The sequence below is a fragment of the Heteronotia binoei genome, chromosome 14 (assembly GCF_032191835.1).
Source record: "Heteronotia binoei isolate CCM8104 ecotype False Entrance Well chromosome 14, APGP_CSIRO_Hbin_v1, whole genome shotgun sequence".
In the NCBI taxonomy this organism is placed as follows: domain Eukaryota; kingdom Metazoa; phylum Chordata; class Lepidosauria; order Squamata; family Gekkonidae; genus Heteronotia; species Heteronotia binoei.
The window spans coordinates 69,011,951-69,036,194 of record NC_083236.1 but is presented as its reverse complement, the minus strand read 5'-3'; the positions used below and the strand labels follow the sequence as shown (position 1 = coordinate 69,036,194).

At 48.6% G+C, this 24,244-nt stretch overlaps 1 protein-coding gene across 1 annotated transcript in view; it reads right to left on the bottom strand.

Moving 5' to 3' along the window:
* ZC3H18 (zinc finger CCCH-type containing 18) overlaps positions 1 to 24,244 on the bottom strand; it is a 90,070-nt gene that overhangs the window by 36,907 nt on the left and 28,919 nt on the right. The window contains exons 6-9 of the mRNA XM_060253915.1: positions 17,908 to 18,083; positions 15,053 to 15,085; positions 11,820 to 11,946; positions 11,285 to 11,553 (exon numbers count right to left, since the gene is read on the bottom strand). Of these exons, the coding sequence (XP_060109898.1) occupies positions 11,285 to 11,553; positions 11,820 to 11,946; positions 15,053 to 15,085; positions 17,908 to 18,083 (605 nt within the window). The remainder of the gene's footprint in view (positions 1 to 11,284; positions 11,554 to 11,819; positions 11,947 to 15,052; positions 15,086 to 17,907; positions 18,084 to 24,244) is intronic.

The following is a 24,244-nucleotide window of genomic DNA, read 5'->3' as shown; positions in this document are numbered from 1 at the left end:
TTCTGTGGCCCTGGAAGGTAGGACCAGAACCAATGGGTTGAAATTCAATCAAAAGAGTTTCTGTCTCAACATTAGGAAGAACTTCCTGACCGTTAGAGTGATTCCTCAGTGGAACAGGCTTCCTCCTTGGGAGGTGGTGTGCTCTCCTTCCTTGGAGATTTTTAAAGAGAGGCTGGATGGCCATCTGACAGCGATGAAGATCCTGTGAATTTAGGGGGAGGGGTTTGTGAGTTTCCTGCATTGAGCAGGGGGTTGGACTAGATGACCCTGGAGTTCTCTTCCAATTCTATGATTCTATGACTGTTAAGAGCGGTTCCTCAGTGGAACAGGCTTTCTCCTTGGGAGGTGGTGGGCTCTCCTTCCTTGGAGGTTTTTCAACAGAGGCTAGATGGCCATCTGACAGCGATGAGGATCCTGTGAATTTAGGGGGAGGTGTTTGTGAGTTTCCTGCCTTGTGCAGGGGGTTGGACTAGATGACCCTGGAGTTCTCTTCCAATTCTATGATTCTATGACTGTTAAGAGCGGTTCCTCAGTGGAACAGGCTTCCTCGGGAGGTGGTGGGCTCTCCTTCCTTGGAGGTTTTTCAACAGAGGCTAGATGGCCATCTGACAGCAATGAAGACCCTGTGAATTTAGGGGGAGGTGTTTGTGAGTTTCCTGCCTTGTGCAGGGGGTTGGACTAGATGACCCTGGAGTTCTCTTCCAATTCTATGATTCTATGACTGTTAAGAGCGGTTCCTCAGTGGAACAGGCTTCCTCGGGAGGTGGTGGGCTCTCCTTCCTTGGAGGTTTTTCAACAGAGGCTAGATGGCCATCTGACAGCAATGAAGACCCTGTGAATTTAGGGGGAGGTGTTTGTGAGTTTCCTGCATTGAGCAGGGGATTGGACTAGATGACCCTGGAGGTCCCTTCCAACTCTATGATCCTATGACTTCCTTGGTGGTCTCCCATCGAAACGGCAAGCAGGGCCGACACTGCTGAGCTTCCGAGTTCTGACGATGCGGTTCTCGCCTGGGCCGCCCAGGGAAAGGTCATTTGTGAAACCTGGATGGTTTTGGCACGCATCCTTCGCTATGCTCCTCAACAAACAGTCGGAGCTCCTTGTGCAATGCCGGATGAGCAAGGATGCTCCTCGCTGGAGCCCGGCGTTTCCTGTTACCGCGGATCCTTCGAAGCGTCATCCCAAGATGGAAAACTGGACCAAGCGAGGCTCCCCGATGACTAACCAGGAGGGGACTAACTCCTAGGAAAGAGTCTAAGGCTTACGTAAATCTGCTCTTGCTCCACACCGGCCCCGCGAGGTCATGACTCTGCCTGCCTGCCTGCCAGGGACGGTCACGAAATTACAGTTGCGTGACCCGATTGCTGCCACTCCCTTCCGGCACCAGCTAATGGGCTCCAACACTTTCCCGCTTGCTGTGGTGCCTGCAGGGACTTCTGACTCAGGTGGAGGCAAGGATGGGGAAAAGCAGAAGCCAACTGAAAGAAGAAGAAGATGCTGGATTTATATCCCGCCCTCCACTCCGAAGAGTCTCAGAGCGACTCACAATCTCCTTTCCCTTCCTCCCCCACAACAGACACCCTGTGAGGTGGGTGGGGCTGAGAGAGCTCTGACAGAAGCTGCCCTTTCAAGGACAACTCCTACAAGAGCTATGGCTGACCCAAGGCCATTCCAGGAGTTGCAAGTGGAGGAGTGGGGAATCCAACCCGGTTCTCCCAGATAAGAGAGCTCTGGCTGACCCAAGGCCATTCCAGCAGGTGCAAGTGGAGGTGGGGGGAATCAAACCCGGTTCTCCCAGATAAGAGAGCTATGGCTGACCCAAGGCCATTCCACCAGCTGCAAGTGGAGGAGTGGGGAATCAAACCCGGTTCTCCCAGATAAGAGAGCTCTGGCCGACCCAAGGCCATTCCACCAGCTGCAAGTGGAGGTGGGGGGAATCAAACCCGGTTCTCCCAGATAAGAGAGCTATGGCTGACCCAAGGCCATTCCAGCAGCTGCAAGTGGAGGTGGGGGGAATCAAACCCGGTTCTCCCAGATAAGAGAGCTATGGCTGACCCAAGGCCATTCCACCAGCTGCAAGTGGACGAGTGGGGAATCAAACCCGGTTCTCCCAGATAAGAGAGCTCTGGCCGACCCAAGGCCATTCCACCAGCTGCAAGTGGAGGTGGGGGGAATCAAACCCGGTTCTCCCAGATAAGAGAGCTATGGCTGACCCAAGGCCATTCCAGCAGCTGCAAGTGGAGGAGGGGGGAATCAAACATGGTTCTCCCAGATAAGAGAGCTCTGGCTGACCCAAGGCCATTCCAGCAGCTGCAAGTGGAGGAGTGGGGAATCAAACCCGGTTCTCCCAGATAAGAGAGCTATGGCTGACCCAAGGCCATTCCAGCAGGTGCAAGTGGAGGAGTGGGGAATCAAACCCGGTTCTCCCAGATAAGAGTCCACACACCTTAACTACTACACCAAACTGCCTCTCCTCATGCCTTGTTAGTTGTGTGAGGCATCACACAGGTGGGCACATAAACCCAGCCAACAAGCAGTGTTAACAGCTTCCCTGCCACACCTGGCAACGTCTGAAGCTCCCAGGCAAACGGTGCCATTGTACACAACGCAAGTCACTCGGCACCATCAGCTGGGGCCACCTTCTTCTAGGGCCTCGGCTCTCGAAGCCTCTTCTCGGGCTTGCCTTCTGCTATCACTCAGCCATCTCTATGAGTCATTCGCAGAACAAGACAGAGGGAGGAGGAACTTCTGTAAACCTTGCCTGCCTCCCGCCTGGAGGCAATCGCCACTTGCCATGCGTCTGCAGATTAGGCTGCCGGAAGCAGCAGGACGGAGCTCTAAAAAGATGGCGCTCAGATGGAAGCTGGGGAGGCGTTTCCCCCGCCTCTGTGCTACGGCAAAAGCCATTCCAGATGGATGGTCCCCTGCACCGGGTGGCTGGCTTGGAATTCATGAGCAGGCCAAGCCTCGTCAGCCTTGGGCTCGACGGAGACTGGGAGTGGCCCTCATCTCGCTACGGAAAGCAATTCTCCCTCTTTGGGGTGGCTGGGATATTATTCATCTCGCGCTGACGATTCGTCATCGGTCGGGAATGGGTCGCATCTACTCTGGCCGGATCGGGCTTTCGTTTGTGATCTCTTGCACGGCTGGGCCCCCGTGACGTCACGTCTGACCCGCTGAGCCTTACGGTCTGGGCAGCGCGAGTCCCTCCCTGCCGACCAACACGCATGCTGCCATGCAAGGGCTGGACTCTCTGCCATTTTACCTGCAACCGACTTAAAAGGGAGACAGATACCTCTCTAAAATACAAGCGGAAGGCAGTTTATCTTGTGGTCAAAATTTCCCGTCCATCCAACTGCCGGGCTAAAGGTCGTTCAACTGGTCAAAACACACTCGGGCAATTATGCCGGCTCTAATAAAGAAAAATAAGCCAAGGGCGAAGTCTCTGGGGGTCGCTGCGCACTCCTATCAACCCTTCGAACCACCACGCTGTCAGGCTCGCTACGCAGCCGCCCAGCAGTAATTCCAGAGGGATGGTAGATATTCAACTTCCCAATACCCTTAACCATCATCCTGTTCAACACCAGCCAAAGCTCAAGTCTTGACTGCACCAACCTCCATCTCTGATGGACAACTAACAAGTCCAGAGACCTCTCTTCTGACTAGCCACGGGTACTTAAAACATTAGCTGCCTTTCTTCCTTAGGGAGCTCAGGGGGGCGGGGTTGTACCAAAACACACAAAGTAGAGCACCTAAAATACATAAAACCACAATTTAAAACCACAATCCAGGACCACTTTAATCAAATGAAGTCCTAAATAAAAGGGTCTTCAGCTTGCCTCCTGAAGGTCGAACATGAAGGGGGCTGGGGTGACCGTCCCATAATAGCGGGTCTGCCACTGAAAAGTCCCTTTCTTGTATACTCACGAGACGAGCTTCTTTGACTAATGGGACAGGAAGGCCTCTCTTTGTGTTGATCTTAAATCTCAGGCAGGAACAAGCAGGAGAAGACAGTCCTTCAAATACCCTGGTCCCAAGCCACAGAGGGCTTTCAAGGTCAAAGCCAACACCTTGAACTGGGCTTGGGAATGAATTGCCACTGATGGACCTCTGCTCCAGATGTTGATCCAGTCCCCTCTTGAAGCCGTCTGATAGGAGATGCTCGACGTTCAAGCCAGTGGGACAACTGGAGGGAGCTCTGCCATGCTGTTCAGTCTGTCCCTGGCTGCTGCTGGACTCAGGACAGGGGTAAGTAGCGCCCCCTCTGACCCTTGCTAACAAAAGGACCCATCAAGAATTCACCAAGGAAAGCCAGCACCTATCAAGAATTCACCAAGGCAAGCAAAAAGAGCTCTTGGCTTCGGGGAATAGCTGGCCGTGATCAAACCACAGGGAGTCAACTGGCAATATCTGATTGGCCAAAGCCATATAAACTACGATGTGATTTGCCAAGCAGTCCGACGCATAAAGGGCAGTGCCAACTGTGCCAGAAAGCCCAAACTGCTGTGCCACAGGCCCCCGCAACTTCTGTGATCAAACCGAGGCACCGATGGAATATACAGGGCAGTGATCCTTTGGGGGTGTAAATATTTTAATAAATAATCAATGAATAAAGTCATACCAGATTTACTACTGTTCCGTTGGGCCTGCAAGATGGAGCTATTCCACCAGGCTTTTGGTTGAGACAAGCGGCCGTCCTTATCCTACTTCTTATACCATCTATTTGTCCTCCCCTACAATGATTTACCATCTGGATTATTATAATTGGGCTGATATTCATGTGTTAATCTGCAAAATGTGCCTGCACCATGTATGTTATATTTACCTTGTTTATTACTATTTTATTGTCGGATTTTAACTGTTTTTATTATGTCTGTAATCTGCCCTGTAGTAATGTATGGCTGTGAGAGATGGACCATAAGGAAGGCCGAGCGCAGAAGAATAGATGCTTTTGAGCTGTGGTGCTGGAGAAAAATCTTGAGAGTCCCTTGGACTGCAAGAAGATCAAATCAGTCGGTCCTAAGGGAAACCAACCCTGACTGTTCCCTGGAAGGTCAGATGCTGAAGCTCAAATACTTTGGCCACCAAATGAGAAGGGAGCACTCCCTGGAGAAGACTCTTGAGAGTCCCTTGGACTGCAAGAAGATCCAATCAGTCAGTCCTAAGGGAAATCAACCCAGGCTGTTCCCTGGAAGGTCAGATGCTGAAGCTCAAATACTTTGGCCACCAAATGAGAAGGGAGCACTCCCTGGAGAAGACTCTTGAGAGTCCCTTGGACTGCAAGAAGATCCAATCCATCAGTCCTCAGGGAAATCAACCCAGACTGTTCCCTGGAAGGTCAGATGCTCAAGCTGAAGCTCAAATACTTTGGCCACTAAATGAGAAGGGAGCATTCCCTGGAGAAGACCCTGATGCTGGGAAAGGCAGAAGGCAAAAGAAGGTCACTGCCAGTCTGAGTAGACAATACTGACTTTGATGGACCGAGGGTCTGATTCAGTATAAGGCAGCTTCATATGTTCATATAAGAAGGTGACGGCAAAAGATGAGACGGCTGGACAGCATTACTGATGTAACTAACACGAATTTGAGCAGACTTCGGAGGAAGACAGGAGGGCCTGGCATGACTTTGTCCATGGGGTCACAAAGAGTTGGACTCGACTGTGCGACTGAACAACAGCAAATCCGCCCTGAGCCCGTTAGGGGAAAGGGTGGGATATAAATCTACCAAGATAATAAATAAATAAATCTGAGTGGGCATGCGTCACCACAATTGAGGAACTGAGGATCCATGACTCCCTCTTAATGGGGTAACAGCTTTCTCCCCTAATTTCTGGGGGAAAGGTGAAGGGAACGCCCTCAAAAACCCAGGTGAAATCTATGAAGATGACGTCTTAGCGGGCACCAGCACGCCTACCTCAAGTCATTGAAGAGTGATGAAACAGTTACATTGCATCATTTCATTTCCGGGCATGGAGAATCTCAAATTTGGGATGCAGAAATACCTGGAGCTTAAAAAGGCAAAAATGGATAAGGCCCTCTTTGTCCAGAGGGTTCAAGGCAGCTCCGGGAGTGGGGGTGGGGCAAAGAGTCCTGTCAAGAACAAGGCGGCCTCATCAACAACGCAGTGGGCTCCTAATATTCTTCCTTTTGCTTGTCTCCTTGTAGGGTATAAAAACAAGCAGCTATGTAAAATACAAGTGGAGGAGGGCAGGGGGAGAAGTTCATAGTGAGCCCTAGGCACAAGTCTTGCAATTCAGACTCTCTGTGACTTTAAATTTAAAAAAAAATTACCCCCCCCAAAATCTGTTTCATGAAAAGACTCGTTAAGCCGACGTAAGAGGTTGCCGAGACAAACATTTCAAGATCTGAGCTGCTTGCCAAGTCATGTGAACGCCCGGGCAGCACCAGCCCAAAATTATGCAAGAGCCTGGAAGCTGCCAAGAACTGAGACAGGACTGAATGATTAGGGAAAGCACAGGAGTCTATAAATAGTCCCAATTAATCAGAAGCCACGCCTACTCCAAGGGAGAAGCCGGCGAGGGAAACAAAGAATTTCTAAAGACGTTACACATTAAACAAACTTCTAGGTTATTCTTCAAGTGCTAAATTTAGACCGATAATTAGAACCTTAATTATAGGTCAAGGAGGGGAAAGCAGGCAAAAAGAAACTGCCCAGACCGGATGTCGGAACAGAAAGCTGCAGATTTACGAAGATGGCAAAAACCAACAAATAGCACAGACACACTATCAGATCTCTCAGTTATTCTTCTACTGAGTCTTCTAGATAAGAGACTGATGTTGCTTTGCTCCAGCACAAGCACTTCGTGACTTGATTTGTATTTGTGACTTTCCTGCATGGTGCAGGGCATTGGGCAAGATCAGGGGTGTCAAACATACGGCCAAGGGGCCAAATCAGGCTCCCAGAGGGCTCTTATCAGGCTGTCATCTGCTTCCTTCTCTCTCTTGCTTCCTTCCGCATAACAGCTTGCTTTGCAAGGCTTGCTCAATTGCACAGGAGCTACAGAATGAAACCTCTATTTTCTCCATTGGCTGAGGCTCCTTTCTTGGGGAGAAAGGCGGGGGGGGGGAGACAGAGCTTGCTTTGTCAGGCTCTCTCAATCACACAGAAGATACTGAGCCAATTCTCTCTTTTTTCTATTGGATCTTTAATTGTGTTTGTCTGTGTCCTTTATAAAGTTTAACTCTCTGCTTTCTAATCTTAAAATAGATACACACATGGCTGGGCCCGACAAGGTCTCATTTATGCCAGATTCAGCCCTCGTAACAGATGAGTTTGACACCCCTGGACTAGATGATCCTCGAGGTCCCTTCCAACGCTACGATTCTATGAATTCTGCTGGCCAGCAAAAGTACCACTGTTGGTCAACTGTCCAGCAAAAGCACCAATGTCATGGTCAAGATCTACCCAGAAAAGAACTAGGAATCTGGATCGTGGTTTGGGGTTCCTGAGCAATGGAGCCTAAGGATAACTAACCTTCCCCCTGCCAATGAAAGGAATGCTTCCACCATGCCTCTCCAAAACTGCAGATGGTACGTTGTCTTTCCCAAGAAGCCCTCAATAACACCTGCCGTTAAATTACTGGGAAGCACTTTGCGTGGGACCAGATCGCTTTGGAAATGTCAGGTAGTTCAGAGCACGGCGAGCAGGCTTAACAGAAATACACTGGCTGCCAGCTTATTGCTGGGGACCATTTAGGGAGGGGCTGCAGCTCAGTGGCAGAACATCTGCTTGGCATGCAGAAGATCCCAGGTTCAATCCCCAGCATCTCTAGTAAAGAGGACCAGGTGGAAGGTTTTGTGAAAGACCCCTCCCTGAGCCCCTGGGAAGTCCCTACCAGTCTCAGTAGACCAGGGCTGTCAAATTCATTTGTGGGGTTTTTTTAAAAAACAATTTTATTTTATTTTATTTTATTATTTATTTTATTTTATTATTTTATTATTTATTTTATTAATTTTTAGAAAGTCACAGTTATAAATGAGAAAATAATAAATAAGAGGGATAACCAACAAAAAAAATATCGACATTAAGAACATAAGAACATAAGAGAAGCCATGTTGGATCAGGCCAACGGCCCATCCAGTCCAACACTCTGAGTCACATAAGAACATAAGAGAAGCCCTGTTGGATCAGGCCAATGGCCCATCCAGTCCAACACTCTGTGTCACATAAGAACATAAGAGAAGCCCTGTTGGATCAGGCCAGTGGCCCATCCAGTCCAACACTCTGTGTCACATAAGAACATAAGAGAAGCCATGTTGGATCAGGCCAACGGCCCATCCAGTCCAACACTCTGTGTCACATAAGAACATAAGAGAAGCCCTGTTGGATCAGGCCAATGGCCCATCCAGTCCAACACTCTGTGTCACAGAAGAACATAAGAGAAGCCATGTTGGATCAGGCCAACAGCCCATCCAGTCCAACACTCTGTGTCACACAGTGGCAAAAAATTTTATATACACACATACACTGTGGCTAATAGCCACTGATGGACCTGTGCTCCATATTTTTATCTAACCCCCTCTTGAAGGTGGCTATACTTGTGGCCGCCACCACCTCCTGTGGCAGTGAATTCCACATGTTAATCACCCTTTGGGTGAAGAAGTACTTCCTTTTATCCGTTTTAACCTTTCTGCTCAGCAATTTCATCGAATGCCCACGAGTTCTTGCATTGTGAACATTAGCAAATACAAAAACACCAGGTAGGTAAGTGTACAATTCATGAAGTATTATACTATGGGGATTTGAACCTGAGTCTCCCAGAACCTTGTCCCACCGTCTAACCACTACTCCATGTGGCTCTGATATTTTTAAGAACAGGTCTTTATTTTAAATATTGTTGAGATGCACTTAAAAAAAATTAGAACGAAAACAAAACAAAAGTCCATGCCTGGACCAGAAATACTTTGAACCAATCTCTTCCATTCTAAGTGAAGTAAAGCCACTTCTCATATTTATGATTAAACCCCACCTTTTGGAACTGAGGAGCCTATTTAGAGCCAGCCCATGAAATTGAGAACATTAGATAAAATAATATTTCCTATACCGTTCTTCAGTGGCAACTGAGCTGTAGCAGTCACAGAAAAACAGGGTTGGAGAAGCCCTGGGGCAAATGGAATCTTTGCTGGAACCACACTTAAACCCATAAAGCTGCCTTATACCAAATCAGACCCTTGTTCCATAGAGGTATGTACTGTTTAGCCGGATTGGCTCTCCAGGATGTCTCTGGCAGAGGTCTTTCACACCACCTCCTACCTGGAGATGGTGGGGATTGAACCTGGGACATTTTGCATGCCAAGCAGATGCTCTATTACTGAGCCACAGCCCCTCCCAACACACATGAAGCATAAAGAAGCAGATCCTTGGTTCACCAAAGTCAGTATAGATTACTCAGACTGGAAGGCAGTAGCTCTCCTGAGTCTCAGGCTAAGGTCTTTCCCATCACCTCCTGCCTGGTCCTTTTAACTGGAGATGGCAGGGATTGAACCTGGGACCTTCTGCATGCCAAGCAGACACACTACCACTGAGCCATGGTCCCCTCCTTAAAGAATCAGGGTGAGAAAAATGTGCTTTTAGCAGCCTTCCCTCATCAGTAAATTGTAATTAAGCTGATCAGTCTTTCAGCTCAGCTGTCAATGTACTAGCTTCCATTCTGAGCAAAGAGGAAGACAGGCTCCTGGTTACTCACAAGGCTGAATTTAAGAAATAAACAGCAAAAAAAAAAGTTCTTAAAAAAGCCTCTCCAGATCAGCTCTTGGCTGGCGAAGACACCTTGAACCAGAATGCTTCAGAGAGAGAGAATGCATTTCCTTGCAAGGAGAACTAGGATGCTCCAAAATAGCAGTTGGGGAGCTGGGGAAACCAGGCTTTTAGCAATCTGTGGACATTTCAGTCTTACATCAATGGTTCTTCAGCTTGCTTATTCATCAGCTGGGCATGTTATGTAATTAGACAGAAAAGGCGGCTGGGGACTCATTATGGCTTCATGACAATGTCACAGGCTTGAGTCTGTGAGGCAGACAATGAAACTAGAGGGCAAGAGCTCCAGAGAAGACGTGAAGCCATCAGGACAAGGAGGGAAGGGCAGAAGGCTGGTGGTTCTGGGCCCTGAGAACGCCAAAAACTCAACTAACATCCACTGTTTGAAAGTGATCACAAAATAAGGTACAGAGCTATACAGGAAGAGGCAAAAATCCTACAGCGAAGATGGAAGACTTTGGCTGGTCATGGTCATAAAACTTACAGCTACCTGCCATCAAATATCGAGTGCCTAAGAAAGTGCTCCCCAGTGAAGAAGGAGCACACACTTCCCCCCTCTCCCTACGCCACCAACGCACGCACAAGACAAAAACCGAGCGAAGCAGCCTGTGTACAGTATCATGAAAATCACTTAACTGTGCATAATCCGGTCTGCGTAGAGCATCTTGGCAAGAACTGGGGTGGAAGGAGGAAGAGAGGGAAGCCAAGGCAGGAGAGACTGGGGCTGCAGGGTCACAAGAACAAGCAAACACAGGAGCACAACAGGCGGAAGTGGGTAGGGAAGGGCCTACCTTTGTCTATTGTCAATAACTGCCGGCATAACAAATCAAGCGAATTCACAGAACACAACAGAAAACAACCACCAACGCATAAAGGGCCTGGATGTCGTGTGGGCAAAAGCCCTCAATGTGTACAGCTACAGTGGGATTTCGCCTCTGAGCCAACAGGCTACCCACCCACACTGGCTGAATTTCCACAGCGTCGCAGAGCGAGAGTGAACTGTTTGTGCGGAAGAGCGGGCCGCATGACTTCGATGTATGCCGATGCTTGCGTGAAAGGAACAAGCCAATGAGAGTTGGAAAATTTCTTCTCAAGAACTATTAATAGTGTCTCTGATGATGTTCTATTTGAATCATATTTGCATCTCTGTGCGAAAGGTGGACTAGAAACGAGAGACAGTTAAATAAAGATATAATTAGCACTTCGCAGCCCAAGCCCCAAGACCGATCGGCTGGGTTACCAAAGGGCAGTCTAAAACTAGAGTTATTTCCAGTAGAAGAACTCTCAAAAGGAAGCCCAGAGCAAACACATTACACTAGCCCATTTCCCAACTAATCTAGCCATTCTGGACTTCCCCGATCTTTCCTTTAGCGGCCAGTCACCTGACTTCAACAATGCCTCTGCACGCCAACTGCATCCAACAAGATAAGCCTTGCAACATTCTCGCTAGATCAGTAGCAGGGAAAACCCCCCAACACCATCTCCAAGCAGACATGCTGCTCATACCTTGGGGGCTGCGGAGATCTCGGTTTTGGTTTCTCTTTCTCTTTCTCCCGCTCCCTCTCTCGGTCCCGGTGCTGCCGGTCCTTCTCATCTCTCTTGATGCGTTCCCTCTCTCTCTCCCATTCCTCTTTCCTTCGCTGGCGTTCCTTGTCGCGTTCCCGCTCCCTTTCTCGCTCTCGTTCCCGCTGCCGTCGTTCTCGTTCCCGCTCCCTCTCTCGCTCCCGTTCCCGTTCACGCTGCCGGTTCTCCCGCTCCCGTTCTCTTTCTCTTTCCTTGTGAGACAAAAGAGAGAGGGAGGTCAGCCTCCCACCTGCATCAGTTATAGTACTTCAGCAACATAGCAGGGTGCGTAATCTTTTCAAGCTGGCATCATAGGGTGAACTGACATTAACACAGCTCAAGTCTCTCAGGATGCAGACCAGACACTGCAGAAGTCCTTGCAACAGTGGGGGGGAAAGAGACTGTCTGAACCCACCCAAGGCAGAACAAGCATCCAAGGCCACCAAAGAAGGAAGTCCAAGAAGGTGCAGAGAACTACCTTACTCAGCCTGTAGTTCCGGTATGGATCTGGATCTGTGTACTGCACCCTGAAGTTTTCATACTGCCCACCTCGCCAGAAACGTTCTATATCTTGGTCGTAATAGGGATCCGCATAGGGGTCGAGCCTGCACAGAGATCAAAGGAAGAGCTTAATTCAATAGTTTAGCTAATGTTGGAAGAAAGTATAAAAATATCAACTCGTCCAGCCACAGTAACCAAAGTTCAATAACAACAATATATCCTGTGGTTGCAAGAGCACAACAGTAAATTGAATAAACAATCAAAATACATAGCTATCGTAGATATGATAATCACAATATCACAATGCAATTAGACAGAAGTTCAAGGTTTTAATCAACATATGAATTTTTCAAAAACAAAGAAACGAGGTTATTCCTTCCCATACTCTTGACGTATACATCATACAACAACTACAGAAAGTAATTCCTAGACAATTCCCACGGTTCAAAGAGAAATCTTCTTCTAAGTAGACTCCGCACTTTTAAATCTGTAGAGAATATACAATAAAATACATACAATATATTAAAACCAGGGCAAAAAGATTCAAAAGTGTAGAATCTGCTTAGGTTTCTCTTCAAACATGGAAATTATCTAGGAAGAAGATATTGAAGATGAAGAAGATATTGGATTTCTATCCTGCCCTCCACTCCGAAGAGTCTCAGAGCGGCTCACAATCTCCTTTCCCTTTTCCCCCCACAACAGACACCCTGTGAGGTAGATGAAGATATTGGATTTATATCCCGCCCTCCACTCCGAAGAGTCTCAGAGCGGCTCACAATCTCCTTTCCCTTCCTCCCCCACAACAGAGGTGGGTGGGGCTGAGAGGGCTCTCACAGCAGCTGCCCTTTCAAGGACAACCTCTGCCAGAGCTATGGCTGACCCAAGGCCATTCCAGCACATGCAAGTGGAGGAGTGGGGAATCAAACCCGGTTCTCCCAGATAAGAGCCCGTGCACTTAAACACTACACCAAACTGGCTCTCCACACCAAACTGGAAACATGTCAGCATTCAAAAGGGAAGATTCCTATTTGATATCAAGGGACTTTCTATAGTACCCAATGAGGAAAGATCACTAAGTGCAATTAATGGTCCTTGCATGATGTAAACTTTAAGAGTATGGGAAGGAGAAACACCTTATTTCTTTGTTTTCGAAAGATTCATATGTTGATTAAAACCTTGAACTTCTGTCTAATTTCACTGTGATATTGTGATTACAATATCTATGACAGCTATACATTTTGATTGTTTATTCAATTTACTGTTGTCATGCTGCTGCAACCACAGGATATATTGTTATTGGAAGAAAATATGCATTTGCCGGAAGCCCTCCGCCAAATCACTCTGCTAATTCTTGTCTGGCCACCATATTCAGAGGTGTATGGAAACTGTCCGAAGTATACTGGAGAGCACAGCATCCGTATAAAAGAGTTATTAAAACAGGGAAAGCATGCAGTGTCTTCAGAGACAATCTAACTGTCTTCTGCTCCCAGGAACATTCTTGGAAAAACTGTTCATTAGTCATGCCTCTCCCCGTTATTTTCTGGCCTCACTCACTGTCAAGGAGCTGGTTCTGGCTGCCACGTCTGCTGACACACTGCCCAGAAGCACTGACTTCCAGGGAAAATGTCACGGCTGTACTCACTTTGGCTGTATTTGTTCATATTCAGTAACTGTGTGAGCGCATGTGCCCTACTGACAAGAAATGTGATGACTAGAGCTGGGTCTTGATCTCGGGAAAAGCTCAGAATGGCACAAGGGCACCGACAGAGGCTCAAGAACTCAACCAGCAGGTCTCACTGGCCACTGAAAAATATCTATCTGGATCTATTTCCTCCTTTGCAGCCATCATTGGCAGCCTCAGCTCCCTGAGACGAACAGACCAAGATCAAAGATGTCAACAAACCCTTTTTCTGCCAAGCGTTGAAACTGCCAATACCTGCCAATAAAAGGATCCAGTGTGGCTATTAACCTTCTGCACAAAACACAGATTATGTGTCACCGTTCTATTTAGCACACCTTCTCTAGGATGATGGTAGAGCTAGGCATGGAGATCAAGGGTTCTTGGGAATGCAGAAGGCAAATAGCAAAGAATAGATCCACACAGACAATCTCCCCCTGTAGACTCCTCTCAGAACAAGGAATACTAAGGTCTCTATTCAGAGGCAGGAAACGGCAAGCCAGTTTGGTGTAGTGGTTAAGTGCGCGGACTCTTATCTGGGAGAACCGGGTTTGATTCCCCACTCCTCCACTTGCACCTGCTGGAATGGCCTTGGGTCAGCCAGAGCTCTCTTATCTGGAAGAACCGGGTTTGATTCCCCTCTCCTCCACTTGCAGCTGCTGGAATGGCCTTGGGTCAGCCAGAGCTCTGTTATCTGGGAGAACCGGGTTTGATTCCCCACTCCTCCACTTGCACCTGCTGGAAAGGCCTTGGGTCAGCCAGAGCTCTCTTATCTGGAAGAACCGGGTTTGATTCCCCTCTCCTCCACTTGCAGCTGCTGAGATGGCCATGGGTCAGCCAGAGCTTTCATAGAGGCTGTCCTTGAAAGGGCAGCTGCTGTAAAAGCACTCTCAGCCCCGCCTACCTCACAGGGGGTTTGTTTTTTGGGGGGGAAAGGTAGAGGAGATTGTGACCGCTCTGAGACTCTGAGATTCAGAGTACAGGGCGGGATATAAATCCAAAATCATCTTTTTCTTCTTGCCTTGAAAACCTCACGAGGTCCCTTCCACCAGCACTACCACATTGCTGTAGATGTTACGATGCTACAGCGATATATTTGCTACCGTTCTGCTTTGACTTCCACCTTCCCAGAAAGACAGAGCAAATCAGGTTTGGGAAACACCAGGGAGAATGAGGGGAACCAGGCAATGTCATGTGGACGCTCTGAAAAAAACTCAGCTTCTAATCTGGCAGCCAAACTGGATCAAAATCTCTGGGTGGAAGCAGTGAAAGGGGCAGCTCTGTGGGCTGCCCTGCCCTTGCCTGACAAGGAAAATGCCCATCATGGCCTGGCGGAGATGAGGAGTGCAACAGACCCTGCAAAGCACCCGGAAGCCTCCAAATCAGATGACGCTAAAGCAAGGCTTGGTCAGCTGGAAAACCTGCCTTACGTAACTGCGGATACCGAACTGAGAATTCCTAAGAGTCACGAGGGATTAAATAAAACCAACGCGGCTCCGCTGCAAAGACAAAAGAGATCAAGGGCTGCTTACCCGAAGTTAGTGTTCTCTTTGATGTCCGGCTCGCTGGAGTATTTCAAGGAAGGGGGGAGAGAAGAAAACAGGAGACTCATGAAGTCATCAGCTACTTTCACAAAACCGATCTTCAGGCAAGCCAAGCACAGTTAAAATCCTCAGCATCGAGGGGGAACGGAGTATATGAAAAGGGTTCCCGTTTTGCGGCAAGAATACGGACACCCAGATGTTATTCACAGCCAAGAGCACAGCATAAACCTGCAGAATTATTCAACTTCCCCAAGCTCTGAGAAGCAGCAAGGAGTACTCGTCTCTTAGCTGCTGACAGCTCACTCAAGCCTGCTCTGGATCCTGACATTTAATCTGCCGGTACTTCTTCAACCTTAAGGCATGTCACTCACACGGACTAGAAACTTGGCTTCAAACCAAATCTACATAATGCCAAATTTGTGCATGTGGGGTGCAACTGAAGACAAAGCTGTCCAGGTGCCAACACTGCATCTACTTCAGGCTTTTTCAAAACCGGAGGCTTTCTTTGCTTCACCCTGCCTCCTTCAAATAGGTCAGAGCTAGTCCAACTCAAAGTGTTAGTTTTGACATGCGAGACAGCCTTTTCAGCAACAGCCCCACAACTATGGCACAACCTCCCCAGGGAGGTGTGGCTGAGCCCCTCCCTCTCAGCTGAAGACAGTTTTTTTTTAAAAATGCATTTGATTAAAGTAGAAGAAGAAAAAGAGGAAGATACTGGATTTGAATCCTGTCCTTCATTCTGAATCTCAGAGTAGCTCACAATCTCCTTTCCCTTCCTCACCCCCTCCCCCACAACAGACACCCTGTGAGGTAGGTGGGGCTGAGAGAGCTCTCCCGGAACCTGCCCTTTCAAGGACAGCTCTGCGAGAGCTATGGCTGACCCAAGGCCATTCCAGCAGCTGCAAGTGGAGGACTGGGGAATCAAACCTGGTTCTCCCAGATAAAAGAGTCTGCACACTTAACCACTACACCAAGCTGGCTCTCCTAAACCGTGATTCCAAATGTTGGGTTTATGTATTTAATGTTTCGTGTAATTTATTTTATGTATTTTGTTAATCTGGTAAATCGCCTTGAGCTCCATAAAGAAGAAAGGCAGCTTGTAAATATGAGTAAATATAAGTAAATTTAAGTAGTGCAGGGACTCTTATCTGCGAGAACCAGGTCTGATTCCCCACTCCTCCACTTGCAGCTGCTGGAATGGCCTTGGGTCCACCATAGCTCTCGTAGGAGTTGTCCTTGAAAGGGCAGCTTCTGTGAGAGCTCTCTCAGCCCCACCTACCTCACAGGTTGTGGGGGAGGAAGCTAAAGGACATTGTGAGCGCTCTGAGACTCAGAGTGAAGGGCAGATATGAATCCAATATCATCTTCTTCTAAATAAAAAAACAGAACAAATCGTGAGCGAATTATCTACTCACAAAGTCTAAGATCATCAGTTACGTCAACCAGGACCATGATTCTGTATGCACAGACCTACTTGCAGCTGCTCCAGGTGCATTTAATGCAAAGAGCCCCACTAGATCAGGCCAGCGGTCCATGGGGTGTGAACTGGCAGAGACTGACCAAGAGAGAGATCTTGGGGTTGTGGTAGATAACTGACTGAAAATGTCAAGACAGTGTGCGATTGCAATAAAAAAGGGCAATGCCATGCTGGGAATTATTAGGAAGGGAATTGAAAACAAATCAGCCAGTATCATAATGCCCCTGTATAAATCGATGGTGCGGTCTCATTTGGAGTACTGTGTGCAGTTCTGGTCGCCGCACCTCAAAAAGATTATAGCATTGGAGAAAGTTCAGAAAAGGGCAACTAGAATGATTAAAGGGCTGGAGCACTTTCCCTATGAAGAAAGGTTGAAACGCTTGGGACTCTTTAGCTTGGAGAAACGTCGACTGCGTTGACGGGGTGACATGATAGAGGTTTACAAGATAATGCATGGGATGGAGAAGGTAGAGAAAGAAGTCCTTTTCTCCCTTTGTCACAATACAAGAACTTGTGGGCATTCGATGAAATTGCTGAGCAGACAGGTTAAAACGGATAACAGGAGGTACTTCTTCACCCAAAGGGTGATTAACATGTGGAATTCACTGCCACAGGAGGTGGTGGCGGCCACAAGCATAGCCACCTTCAAGAGGGGTTTAGATAAAAATATGAAGCAGAGGTCCATCAGTGGCTATTAGACACAGTGTGTGTGTGTGTGTGTGTATATATTGGCCTGATCTAACATGGCTTCTCTTATGTTCCATCTAGTCTGGCATCGTGTTCCCCACAGTGGCCAAGCAGAGGCCTGAGAGGTCCACAAGCACTGCACAAAGGCAACACACCATGAGGCAGTGAGTTCCAAAAGTTAATCGCCTGCTGCCTAAGCAAATGGTCTGTCCTGAATTTACTGCCCAGTGCTCTTAAATAACAGGTCCCTCCCTGCAAGACAGGACTGCTAAAACCCCTCTGAGCCAGAGAGTCAGGGCTGATGCAGCAGGGTGCACGTGGGAAACAGGACAGCACACCTGTGCGGCAAACATGCATCCAAACACCAGGGAAGCAGAAGTGTGGCTCGCAGCAGTGGAGCTGTAAGCAGAAACACAAACATGTACAGCTGCCCCATTTCATGTATGCACCTCAGACTGTGGCAAGGCCCGACATGCAGAGAAAGGATGCTCCAGAGAGCGCAGAGGAAGAACTCCCGATTGCGGGAGCTAGAGAGCGCAAGCGAACGCCAAACTGCAGCAACGGCTTGCAGGGTTAGCCAACGCTGCCCTCTGCTGGATGCTGCAAGGAAGCAAGAGTGGACAGTAGTGGGAAGCGCTCGCTCTCGGCCCGCAAATACATCAGCAAAGCGGCGCCTTACGTTGTCGTCGTCGTCGTTGTGGAGTCCCGCACATCTCGAGTGATCCGGTAGTTCCAGTCTCGGAAAAATTCGTTCTCCTTGTCGAACTCGCGCTCATCTTCCCCAATGGTCACCGTAAACCGTTTCTCTTCAAAGTCTGGCTCCTGTTCTTTCCTCATCGTGGCCTTTTTCAAAACCTAAGAGGGAAGCAGGGAAGGGCTCCATCAGTCTACAGAGGTGGCGGCAAGAGGGACCCTGAATGCAGGGAGTTTCCTCGTAAGGAGCTGAACCTCCAGTTTGCCTCGCTCAGCACTGCCTCTTGCGACCAGCAGGGCCTCACGCTCAGAAAGGTCTTTCGCAACACCCGTGACCCTGGAGCAGGGGTGGCCAAACTTGCTTAACGTGAGAGCCTCATAGAATAAACATCAGATGTTTGAGAGCCGCAAGACATGAATGTCAGATGTTTGAGCGCTACAAAACATAAACATCAGATGTTCAAAAGCAGGGAGGGAGGGAGGGAGGAAGGGAAGGAAGGAAGGAAAGTAAGGAAAATAGATGGGGAGGGAGAGGTGGAAAGAAAGCAACTTTAACTTTAAATGCATTCTCCAAGCTGCCATCTGACAAATGCTTTCTCCATGTCAGCCGACAGGACAGTGGGGGCTTCAAGAGTCACACAATACGTGTGAAAGAGCCACATGTGGCTCCCGAGCCTCAGTTTGCCCCCCCCCATCCAAGAGCCTTCACCTAGAGATATCAGGGAGTGAAACCCCCCCCTCCACCTGGGGTCTTCTGAACACCAAGCAGATGGCACCCTCCTTCCCAGCCAGCCACTGCCCAAGCCCTCTGACAATTTAAAACGCCTATGCAGTCTTCTTGAGATAATATGCCACTCTAGAGGATGAGAACTCTTTTATAATTACAAGAGAATGATGCCCAGGGTGGCTCTCTGGGTTAGCAGGCTAGTTACAGGAGATCTGTCCTGTGCTGAACGGGGTTGTACTCCCCTCGAAACAACAGGTTTGCAGCCTGGATGTGCTTGCTTGACACGGCGGTCACCTGAGAAAGCCAGGTGGCTGTGGTGGCTCAGAGTGCTTTCACCCCAGTGCCGAACGGGGTGTCAGACATGCCCGTTCCTGGTTTATCCAGCCACAAGGATCCGTGCCTCAGTGGCATCTAGACTGAACTACTGCAATGTGCTCTGCTTGGGGCTACCCTTGAAGAGTGTTCAGAGGCTACAACTAGCCAAAGAATGCTGCAGCTACACTGCTGGTTGAGGCCAGCTGCTGGAACCCTGTGACCCAGAGACGACAGCAATTGCACTGGCTGCTGAATCATTCCTGAGTCCAATTCAAGGTGTTGGCTTTGACCGTCAAAGCTCTACGGGGCTTAGGATGGGGGTATCTGAAGGGCTGCTTCCTCCACACGCTCCTGCCTGGGTGTTAAGATCAGAGAGAGAGACCTTCCCAACTGCTCCATCGCTCAAAGAGCGATGCAGGAAATGGGTGGAACTGCAATTAGGATTCTCCACATTAGGTGCCTTTCACAATATGGCCAATGGGTTGGGCCTTCCTGGAGTCTTCTAAGGGTTAAAAGGGTGGAGGTCCCGGAGATGGGCAAGCCCGGCTTCTACTCCGGTAAGTATCTTACCCCTCCCTGTTTTCCTTTCCTTCTCTCTCCTTTTCTGCTTTGCTGCCTGTCCTCAGGAGGGCACAGGAAAATCAGCATTATACTAGAAGAGCCCGTCGCAGGTTTGGAGCCCAGCCCGTTGCCGCCTTCTCCATCTTCTCCCAATACCCTGCCCTGAATTCAAGATCCTTCCGTTAAGATGCTGGTGTCACCCCCCAAAAGCCTATGTTGGAAAGCAGCTTGGGAATTCTCGGGAGGCCTGATGCTCACCTCCATGCTGTCTACCTGAATCTCCTGATAGGCAGCTCACTCTGGAAAGGTTTTCTTGCCTGTGCTTCATTGGGTTAAAATGTAAAAAGAAGAAAGGAAGGAAAGGGAAAGAAGGAGGGAGGGAGGGAGGGAGGGAGGGAGGGAGGGAGGGAGGGAGGGAAGGAAGGAAGGAAGGAAGGAAGGAAGGAAGGAAGGAAGGAAGGAAGGAAGGAAGGAAGGAAGGAAGGAAGGAAGGAAGGAAGGAAGGAAGGAAGGGAGGGAGGGAGGGAGGGAGGGAGGGAGGGAGGGAGGAAGGAGAAAGAAGGAATGAAGGAGAGAAAGGGAGGGAAAGGAAAGAGGGAAGGAAGGAAGGAAGGAAGGAAGGAAGGAAGGAAGGAAGGAAGGAAGGAAGGAAGGAAGGAAGGAAGGAAGGAAGGAAGGAAGGAAGGAAGGAAGGAAGGGAGGGAGGGAGGGAGGGGAGGGGGGAGGGAGGAAGGAAGGAAGGAGAAAGAAGGAATGAAGGAGGGAAAGGGAGGGAAAGGAAAGAGGGAAGGAAGGAAGGAAAGCGGGAAAGAAAGAAAAGAAAAGGAAGGAAAGAGCGAGAAACAAGGAATGAAGGAGGGAATGAAGGAAAGAAAGAGGCAAGGATGGAATGATAGAGGGAAAGAAAGTAAGAAAGAGAAAGAAAGAAGGAAAGAAAGAAAGAAAAAAGGAAGGAAAGAGCAAGAAAGAAGGAATGAAGGTGGGAAAGAGGGAGGGAAAGGAAAGAGAAAAGGAAGGAAGGAAAGAGGGAAAGAAGGAAAGAGCGAGAAAGAAGGAAAGGAAGGAAAGAGCGAGAAAGGAATGAAGGAGTGAAAGAGGAAGGGAAAGAAGAAAAAAAAGAGTGAAGGAAGGAAGGATAGAGGGAGGGAAATGAAAGAGAAAGAAAGATGGACAGAAAGACAGACATTTGCCTGGGAGGCACAGAACCTTTATGCAGTATCCCTGATCATCCACATTTACCCAGTTCTTATGTTCTTAAGAAGCTCATTCGGTGGACACATCAGAGGGGGCCTTTTCAGTGCCAGACCCTGTGAATTTAGGGGGAGGTGTTTGCAAATTTCCTGCATTGTGCGGGGGGGGGGGGGGGTTTGGACTGGATGACCCTGGGGGTCCCTTCCAACTCTATGATTCTAATTACGGAACAATCTTCCCAGGCGGGGCACACGAGGCTCCTTCACTTCTGACCTCCAGGAGGCAGCTGAAGACAGGTTTGTTTAGGACTTCATTCAACTGATTTAATTTTTATTTACCAGCAAGTCTTAATAGGATATTTTGAAATTTAAATATTGTTTTTAATGTTTTTTGTTTTAAAATAGTTGCCATCTTATTTACGTTGTAAGCCACCTTGAGTTCAGTGCGGTATAAAGGTGGATAATGAATGTTTTAAAAACAGACAAATATTCTGAATATTTATTTTTACTCTACCACCGAGCTTAAAGGGTTGGAACACTTTCCCTATGAAGAAAGGTGAAAACGCTTGGGTCGCTAGCTTGGAGAAATGTCGACTGCGGGGTGACATGATAGAGGTTTACAAGATTATGCGTGGGATGGAGAAAGTAGAGAAAGAAGTACTTTTCTCCCTTTCTCACAATACAAGAACTCGTGGGTATTCGATGAAATTGCTGAGCAGTCGGGTTAAAATGGATAAAAGGAAGTACTTCTTCACCCAAAGGGTGATTAACATGTGGAATTCACTGCCACATGAGGCGGTGGCAGCTACAAGCATAGCCAGCTTCAAGAGGGGGTTAGATAAAAATATGGAGCAGAGGTCCATTAGAGGCTATTAGCCACAGTGTGTGTGTGTTTGGCCACTGTGTGATACAGAGTGTTGGATTGGATGGACCACTTGCCTGATCCAACATGGCTTCTCTGATGTTCTTCTGTGACACAGAGTGTGGGACTGGATGGGCCATTGGCCTGATCCAACATGGCTTCTCTTATGTTATTCTGTGACACAGAGTGTTGGACTGGATGGGCCATTGGCCTGATCCAACAGGGCTTCTCTTATGTTCTTATGTGACAAAGAGTGTTGGACTGGATTGGCCATTGGCCTGATCCAACATGGCTTCTCTTATGTTCTTATGTGACAAAGAGTGTTGGACTGGATTGGCCATTGGCCTGATCCAACATGGCTTCTCTTATGTTCTTATGTGACAAAGAGTGTTGGACTGGATTGGCCATTGGCCTGATCCAACAGGGCTTCTCTTATGTTCTTATGTGACAAAGAGTGTTGGACTGGATTGGCCATTGGCCTGATCCAACAGGGCTTCTCTTATGTTCTTATGTGACAAAGAGTGTTGGACTGGATTGGCCATTGGCCTGATCCAACATGGCTTCTCTTATGTTCTTATGTGACACAGAGTGTTGGACTGGATTGGCCATTGGCCTGATCCAACATGGCTTCTCTTATGTTCTTATGTGACAAAGAGTGTTGGACTGGATTGGCCATTGGCCTGATCCAACAGGGCTTCTCTTATGTTCTTATGTGACAAAGAGTGTTGGACTGGATGGGCCATTGGCCTGATCCAACAGGGCTTCTCTTATGTGACAAAGAGTGTTGGACTGGATTGGCCACTGGCCTGATCCAACAGGGCTTCTCTTATGTTCTTATGTGACAAAGAGTGTTGGACTGGATGGGCCACTGGCCTGATCCAACAGGGCTTCTCTTATGTGACACAGAGTGTTGGACTGGATGGGCCACTGGCCTGATCCAACAGGGCTTCTCTTATGTTCTTATGTGACACAGAGTGTTGGACTGGATGGGCCACTGGCCTGATCCAACAGGGCTTCTCTGATGTTCTTATGTGACACAGAGTGTTGGACTGGATGGGCCACTGGCCTGATCCAACAGGGCTTCTCTTATGTTCTTATGTGACACAGAGTGTTGGACTGGATGGGCCACTGGCCTGATCCAACAGGGCTTCTCTTATGTGACACAGAGTGTTGGACTGGATGGGCCACTGGCCTGATCCAACAGGGCTTCTCTTATGTGACACAGAGTGTTGGACTGGATGGGCCACTGGCCTGATCCAACAGGGCTTCTCTTATGTTCTTCTGTGACACAGAGTGTTGGACTGGATGGGCCACTGGCCTGATCCAACAGTGCTTCTCTTATGTTCTTATGTGACACAGAGTGCTGGACTGGATGGGCCACTGGCCTGATCCAACATGGCTTCTCTTATGTTCTTATGTGACACAGAGTGTTGGACTGGAGGGGCCATTGGCCTGATCCAACATGGCTTCTCTTACATTCTTCTGTGACAGAGTGTTGGACTGGATGGGCCACTGGCCTGATCCAACAGGGCTTCTCTTATGTGACAAAGAGTGTTGGACTGGATTGGCCACTGGCCTGATCCAACAGGGCTTCTCTTATGTTCTTATGTGACAAAGAGTGTTGGACTGGATGGGCCACTGGCCTGATCCAACAGGGCTTCTCTTATGTGACACAGAGTGTTGGACTGGATGGGCCACTGGCCTGATCCAACAGGGCTTCTCTTATGTTCTTATGTGACACAGAGTGTTGGACTGGATGGGCCACTGGCCTGATCCAACAGGGCTTCTCTGATGTTCTTATGTGACACAGAGTGTTGGACTGGATGGGCCACTGGCCTGATCCAACAGGGCTTCTCTTATGTTCTTATGTGACACAGAGTGTTGGACTGGATGGGCCACTGGCCTGATCCAACAGGGCTTCTCTTATGTGACACAGAGTGTTGGACTGGATGGGCCACTGGCCTGATCCAACAGGGCTTCTCTTATGTGACACAGAGTGTTGGACTGGATGGGCCACTGGCCTGATCCAACATGGCTTCTCTTATGTTCTTATGTGACAAAGAGTGTTGGACTGGATGGGCCACTGGCCTGATCCAACAGGGCTTCTCTTATGTTCTTCTGTGACACAGAGTGTTGGACTGGATGGGCCACTGGCCTGATCCAACAGTGCTTCTCTTATGTTCTTATGTGACACAGAGTGCTGGACTGGATGGGCCACTGGCCTGATCCAACATGGCTTCTCTTATGTTCTTATGTGACACAGAGTGTTGGACTGGAGGGGCCATTGGCCTGATCCAACATGGCTTCTCTTACATTCTTCTGTGACAGAGTGTTGGACTGGATGGGCCACTGGCCTGATCCAACAGGGCTTCTCTTATGTGACAAAGAGTGTTGGACTGGATGGGCCACTGGCCTGATCCAACATGGCTTCTCTTATGTTCTTATGTGACACAGAGTGTTGGACTGGAGGGGCCATTGGCCTGATCCAACATGGCTTCTCTTACGTTCTTCTGTGACAGAGTGTTGGACTGGATGGGCCACTGGCCTGATCCAACATGGCTTCTCTTATGTTCTTATGTGACACAGAGTGTTGGACTGGATGGGCCACTGGCCTGATCCAACAGGGCTTCTCTTATGTTCTTATGAGCTCGTACAGCAGAAGGGGGTC